Genomic DNA, 7,244 nt, shown 5'->3' with positions numbered 1-7,244 from the left:
GGGGCCAGAGGCCTCAACCATTGCCGTCCTGTCTGGCGAGCCCTCCTCCTTGTGGATTCCAGTGCTTCCCTGTTTTGAAGCCACAGACCCCATGATGGAACAGCCAGCCACACACACAGACAGGGGTGACGATGAGGCCTGGGAGCCCCACTCTGCCCTTGGCATGTCTCTCCTGGCCCCTCCCCCGACAGCTGCTGGCCCCTCCACTCACTAGTTTTTATTAGGCCACAGTCCTCTTTGAGAAGCTGGTGAAAGCCATGTGCCCTTTCATGCCAACACACACACCCACAAACACACACACACCCACACCCCCAAAGGCTGCATCGAATTTATGGAGTTCACAGACTTCTCAAGTCCCCATCTGAATGTCAGGTTGGGAACCTCTCTGCTTCAACCCAGTCTCATGGGCTATGCCTTTCCCCATTCCTGGGACCATTTTCTTTTGTTGCCACTGTGACTCCAGGATTCCAAGACAGGGAGGTTTCCTGAGCACCCACTATGCTGTGGGGACACTGGTTGCCTCTGTCCTTAAGAATTCCTGGCCTGGTGGGGGCGGGAAAAAGCACAAATGGGAAACACAAAATGAGGCACAGGTCAGGGGCCCCAGGCTGGGAATCCAGAGAAAAAAGGTGGTTTCCAACTGGGAGGATTAGGCATGGCTTTTTAGGGGAAGGGAACAGGCCATTCTGGAGCTGGGACACAGTGGGGAGAGGACATCGCATGCAGTCATGACAGCCTGAGCAGGGGATGCATGACAGGGTGTGAACAGGAAACCGTGGTTCCATTTGGCTACAACACAGCAGGTGTGAAGACCAGTGGAAAGAGCTGGAAATGTGGGCTGGGAGAAAATCAGACCCTGCTTTAGTGTTTTTAGCAGAGAGATAGGATACCCTAGGTGTACACATAGCAGCTGGATGGGAGGAGGGGCGAAAGTAAGCAGACAGATCAGGTTGGCTGTCCCAGGACACCTGACCTAGGTGCAGATGGGGTCAGGTGCTGAACTAGGTCAGTGTCGACAGGGAAGGGAAGGAAGAGGGATTGAATGCGATCATCCCAAAGGACACGCAGCACTTGGCAATAGGGCTTCTAGCTGTCCCCAATCCGGGAGAGAACTGCCTTCCCTTAGCCTCGATTCTCCAGATGGGATGTGACACGAGGGACAGACATAGGCCTGGGTCCGCACTCCAGGATGCCATCTTAGGGCGGTGTGCTGCAAAGCCATCAGCTGTCAGGAAAGAAATGGGTGGGGGCGGCCCCCAGGCCCTGGGCCTGTGAGCAGGGCAAGTTCAGTCTTGCAGCGGCCAAGGGGAGGTTCTAGCTGGACTCAGTGATCTGCAGGAAGGCTCCTTCACTGGTCAGAAGCCATCCGCAGGGCTTGTGAAGAGTGCTGGCCCAAGCCCAGGGTCTCGGTTCAGTAGCCCCGGGGTGGGGCCTGATGGTTTCTAACAAGCTCTCAGCGGGTGCTGAGGTTATGGTTTCCTGGTGGTTAGACTTTCTCCAAACGGGTGGGTCGAGATAGGTCTGGGTCAGGAATGCAGGGAAATACAAGGAGCGGCCAGGAGGTCGTCAGCTTGGCCAGCGGGGGGCTCAGGGTCTCTGTGCACAGCCTCATCTTTCAGATCTGAGCAGGCACTGTTTCTGCAACTGTTCTGCCGTGATCGCCACCTGGGCCAGGCTTGCTTGCAGCCCTATGTCCCTCTCATAGCACCCTGCACTTTTCTTTTTTGGAAACTTCAGCAGTTTTGAATAACATATTGGTCTGTGGGCTGCGTGTTTTATTCACCACTGAAGCACAGGGCAGGGCCCAACGATTATCTGTGGTCTGAACGAGTGAAGAGAGGGCAGAGAAGAGGTTCCAGGAGGGACATCTTTGGTCTAGATGGCAGCTAGTATTTTTCTGAGCGAGTGGTTAGGTCGAAGCTGAGGGCAGTTTGGCCCTTGGTGCTCATCAGCAACGTCTGCTGGCCTCACCCACTACGGGCCCGACACCATCCTCCCACCAGCTTAGAGCTGCTCTGCGGCTTCATTCCAGCCTGAGTGGCCTCCTCCCTCCCTCTCACTCCCCACAGGAAATCAGGTGCTGAGCTCGGACCCCTTCCGGGCCATTTCTTGTAAGGCTTCATTTCTACCCCCAACCCTACCGCCCCCGCCCAACTCCATCATTGCGTGGGCCTTTGTTGCTTCTTGTCTGAAGGCTCCACGTAAGAGCCACGATGGTTTCCTTGACTCTTGGCCACCGCTGCCTAGGAGATAAAAGTACATCCCCTTCAGCTTTGCACCATCAGTCTGGCTGGCTTCCCCACCCCAAACCAGGCTGGCACGTCTGTCCTTCACTGAATCTAAGACACCGTTGTCTCATGGACCCCAAAGAAACACAACGTGCTGCTAATTAAACTATGACATGCCATTGACTGTGACACTCTGACATCTTTAGCCTGAAATGCCAACTTCGACAGTTAAGTCTCACTGCTTATCCATTCTTCAAGGTCCGACTCAAGGCATCACCTCCTCGACAGAAGCTGAACATTCACCACTGCGTCTTAAGTGTGTGTATCACGTCCTGCCTGGCATTACAGGGGCTTGTGAACATATCTTAAGTCCATGATTCTAAGTGCCTTAGGGGCAAAGGCTGTCTTATTTATGTTTATATCCCCCTGCCCCATCGGCAGAGGGCAGCACAGTCTCTCCTCATTCCGAGGAATTCTCCTCTATGCTATGCCCTTTGGAAACTGGCCTGAAGGGTTCTGAGGGCGAGCTGCAGGGAAGGAGCCCCTTCTGCTCCCTGGCTTACTGTCGCCCAGCCCAGTGTCCCACATTAGGAGAGGAGCTGAACAGATGAAACACGGGGCCACTGGGCTGGATCACTGCCTTGCCTCTAAAAACAACAGAACTCTGTTGATAAGAGAAATGTCTTGTGAAAACAGTGCAAGCCTGGTGTGGCGGCGCACATTTGCTCTCAGGAGGCTGAGGTGGGAGGACTGCTTGAGCCCAAGAGTTCAAGGCTGCAGTGCTCTATGATTGGGCCTGTGATTAGCCAGTGCACTCTCGGCTGGGCAACAGAGACACACTCAGACTCTGTCTCTCCAACGACAACAACAAAAAACAATGCAGGCAGGCACAGCAACGTACCTGAAAGAGAATGTGGAAGCACGTAAGGAGTTGAACAAGCAACAGAGACTGGGGAGGAATTACAGTCATTTCAGCTTTCAGCTTTTGCTCTAAGCTCACTGTCAGCATGAAATGTATATGTAAAGTCTCACCTGTGTGTTAACAACTTCTGCTTTTCTTCTGGGATATTTTGAAGATAGAGTATCTTGAACAAAGTCTAGAGGCTTCACTCTAGTATTGGTCTGCATGGAAATGGTTCTCCATCAGAACTAACAAATGGGTTGTAGCTTCCTACAGCTTCCTTGATTATGTATAAGGACACTGGAATGAAATGTATAACCCAGAAGAGCGGGCAAGGGAGGGGGTAAACAGAGAGACACAAGAAGACAGAGAACAAATCAGTATAATATCAAGAAATCCAAATCCAGTTCCATGAAGGAAGAAATGTCTGTTTTTGCTGCCCTCATCGTCGCAGAAAGAGTAGGGTGCGCTCTCTGCCTAGCAGAAGGAGTCACAGGCTCAGAGCAAACTCAGAGGATGTTATTTCATCAATCCACAGGGGAAGGAGTGACTGGCTGAGGAACGTGTCAAGAGAGCCCAGCCTCCAGTGTCCCTCACTTGACCCTCCGCAGGTGGCGAAAGCTCTGCACGGTCCTCTCCACAGCATCATCCATGGTCACTAGTGGCTGGTAGCCCATGGCCTTTTTGGCTCTCTCGCAGCTGTAGTAGTGGAATGTGCCAGCCAGTGCGACCCGCATGGGTGTGAAGGTGGGCTGCAGCTGGATGACAGGACTGACCACCATCACCAGCAGGGACAGCAGGAGGGCCAGGTAGTAGGCCACCCAGTAGGGGATGTGGTACTTGGGGGCCTCATAATTGAGGCCTGTCAGGATGCGAGACAGGAATGTCCAAAAAGGGATGGGCTCATCATTGGTGATGTGAAATGCCTGGCGGGAGAACAAGAACAAGAAGTTAGAAACACCACCCCTACCTGCCCAAAGTTGAAGCATCTATTAAGCCCGTGCAGATCGCATTCTCACTGCCTAACTGCTGCAGCTTTCCACATGGCCTGCTCTCAATTGCACAACTGCTAAGGCGTAGAAAGGGCAGACGATGAAAGTTTCATCTATGGGCCAGGATTTTAAATGAAGCATAGATTGCACTTGGAAAGGCACATTTGTCAATTTGATAATTGTTAATCATCATAAAACTCATCTACATATCTTTGGATGCAATGAATTCCTCATATTACATTTCTTGACGGTGTTGTGCTTGTTTTAAATCAAAAGCCACACCCGGGCCAGGCGTGGTGGCTCACGCCTGTAACCCCAGCACTTTGGGAGGCAGAGGCAGGCAGATCACCTGAGGTCAGGAGACCAGCCTGGCCAACATGGTGAAACCCCGTCTCTACTAAAAGTACAAAAAATTAGCTGGGCATGGTGGCATATGCCCGTAGTCCCAGCTACTCGGGAGGCTCAGGCATGAGAATCGCTTGAACCAGTGAGGCGGAGGTTGCAGTGAACCGAGATCGCGGCACTGCACTCCAGCCAGGGTGACAGAGTGAGACTGTCTCAAAAAAAACTGCCACACCCACCCTATTCCCAACTTATTTGAAGGTTATCAGTGGGAAAACGGCAGAGGTTCAGGAGAATAAAAGAGGACCAAACAGCAAGGGAGGGAGAGACCTGAGGAATGAGTGGGACAAAGGGTTAGGAGCAAGCACCCTGCCCAATCTACGTGGGCTCCTGTCACAAGGAGCCATGCCAACAGGTGGGCAGCCAGGTCAGGGGACCATAGATGACCGTGACCTGAATGTCCGTTCAATCCCAGCTCATCAGCTCCCCAATTTTGGCTGCCCAAGTGTTGTGACGCTGCAGTGACACCACATGCTCTATCAGAGGGGCTTGATCTTGGCACAGGGGGTCCTAAGGCAGATCCTCCATGATACAGGATCACAGGAGCAACTTGCCAGCAAATCCAATGGCAAGGAGAAACCCGCAGAAAGGCATCCGTGCAGAGACTGGTGCAGCAGGCCTTACCTTCCCACCCAGCGTCGAGTCTCGGGAGAGCTGCTCTGCAGCCAAGATGTGTCCATGGACCACGTTCTCCACAAAGGTGAAGTCCACCAAGTTCTTCCCGTTTCTGCAGGTGCATGAGGGATGATGGAATACGTGTTGGGAGCCCCTGCACGAAGGCCAGGGCCACTCCCAAGTCTTGGCATTTGAGAGACTGTGACCTATAGAATGGCTGCCACCTCACTTGGCAAGGCCAGCCCAGGCACTCACGGATGCCTGTACTGGTTAAAGATGCACACTGGGCCGGGACTCCTGGGTCTTCAGGGTTAGTGGAATCTGAAAGCTGGGAGACCTGCCCACCCATTCCAGCATGGCCAACACTGGTGCTGTCTCTCCTGTCCCGATTTGGGTAGTAGCTTTTCAGCCCCTTCCCAGGAGACACGGGGCCAGCGCCTTGCTCTGGTCTCCCATTTACTGACCAGTCTCCCTGTAATACTTCAAGGTGACAAGTCAGGGTAGCAGTGAGGCTGAGTGAGAAACAGGGAGGCAAGGCAGAAGGAAAAAGGAGGAAAGAGAGAGGGGAGAAAAGGAGGAAATGAAGGAAGAGAAGGCCTATTTGGGAGAGAGCCACACTGTTGTCCCCTGTGGAGGCCCCTCCACCTGCACTTTCCCCGAGGAGAAATGTAATGCCCCCAACTGCCTTCCCAAATGCAAGGAGAGTCAAGCCCTGGCCTTTGACCCGGGGCCCATTGTTTTCCCTCTGAGTCTCGGTTTCTTCAATTTCCAAACAGGGTCACAGATACCTTCCCGGCCTACCTGAGAGGGTACACTGGATTGAACAGTATCCTCCCAAAGCTTCTGTCCACTTGGACCTTGTGACTGTGACCTTATTTGGAAATAGGGGCTCGGCAGATGCAATTAGTTAAGCTGAGCTCATACTGGAGTAGGGTGGGCTTTAAATCCAGGGAATGATGTCCTTATAAGAGGGAAACTTGGACACAGAAAGCAAGGAAGACAGCCATGTCAAAGGGAGGCAGAGGCAGGAGTGATGCCTCTCCAAGCACAGAATGCTAAGGATGGCCGGAAGCCAGCAGAAGCTAGGGCAGAGGCCTGGAACAGACGCTCCCTGTGAACCTCCAGAAGACACTAGCCCTGCCAATAGCTTAACTGCAGACTTCTGGCCTCCCAAAATGTGACAGAATCCATTTGTTGTTTTAAGCACTTACTTTGTGGCGAGTTGTTATGGCAACTACAAGAAATGAACACAGAGGACAGTAGACAAGGTCACTGCTATGGCCTGAATCTTTGTATCCCCGCAACAGTCGTATGTTGAAACTTAACCTCCAATGCAATGGTACTGTGAAGAGGGACCTTTAGGGGGTGATTAGGTCATGGGGGCTCTGCCCTCAGGAATGGGATTAGTGTCCTCATAAAAGAGGCCCAAGGGAGCCTGTTTGCCCCTTCCACCATGTGATGACATGGTGAAAAGGTGACACTCATGAGGACCAGGGCCTCACTGGACACCCAATCTGGGAACGCCTTGATCTTGGACTTCCCAGCCTCCAACCTGTGTGTTGTTTGTTACCCAGTCTTAGGTATTTTGTTACAGCAGCCTGCGTGGACCAAGACAGTCACATAAGAAAAGAGCTACAGTGCCATTTGGCTCCTGCCAAGTGCTCTCTGAATGCGAGCATGGACCAGAAAGGACTAGGGAAGAGCCGCTGTGGGCTGACTCACCCAATCACGAACTTCATCTTGCCGTTCCTGGCTGCCTCGATGAGGATGGGTACCAACTGCGGGTCCCTTGGGCCGAAAATGCCATGAGGGCGGATGGCTGTGGTTAAGAAATTCTTCTCAGGATCGTTGGCGCCCAGGACTGCCTGGAGGAGAGTGGGAGAAGGGGCACGTCCATTGCAAATTCCTAGGCCCAAGCCAAGAGAGTGGCTCACTGGGTGAGAAGCACCACTCGTGGGGGACAGACAGATGACACACTCTGCTGGCATGTGGCCACTGAGCAGTGGTCTGCCTTGAGCTGACAAGCTACATCAGTGGCTGTTATAATTCTGGGCTACCTCTCTACCCCACCCACCCTCACACCAAAATCTGAAAATGCAGGACAGA

General features: G+C 52.9%; 1 protein-coding gene across 6 annotated transcripts in view; it reads right to left on the bottom strand.

Annotated features, from left to right (window-relative positions):
* Window positions 1-3,493: 3,493 nt before the first annotated feature.
* NSDHL (NAD(P) dependent steroid dehydrogenase-like) overlaps window positions 3,494-7,244 on the bottom strand; it is a 38,429-nt gene continuing 34,678 nt past the window's right edge. For all 6 annotated transcript variants that reach the window (XM_054471350.2, XM_054471348.2, XM_063660407.1 and 3 more), the window contains 3 exons: window positions 6,861-7,003; window positions 5,148-5,250; window positions 3,494-4,055 (listed from right to left, as the gene is read on the bottom strand). In XM_054471350.2, the coding sequence (XP_054327325.1) occupies window positions 3,723-4,055; window positions 5,148-5,250; window positions 6,861-7,003 (579 nt within the window). In that variant the 3' untranslated portion in view covers window positions 3,494-3,722. The remainder of the gene's footprint in view (window positions 4,056-5,147; window positions 5,251-6,860; window positions 7,004-7,244) is intronic.

This window comes from Pongo pygmaeus, chromosome X (assembly GCF_028885625.2).
Source record: "Pongo pygmaeus isolate AG05252 chromosome X, NHGRI_mPonPyg2-v2.0_pri, whole genome shotgun sequence".
Classification (NCBI taxonomy): domain Eukaryota; kingdom Metazoa; phylum Chordata; class Mammalia; order Primates; family Hominidae; genus Pongo; species Pongo pygmaeus.
This window is presented reverse-complemented; position numbering and strand designations above follow the sequence as displayed.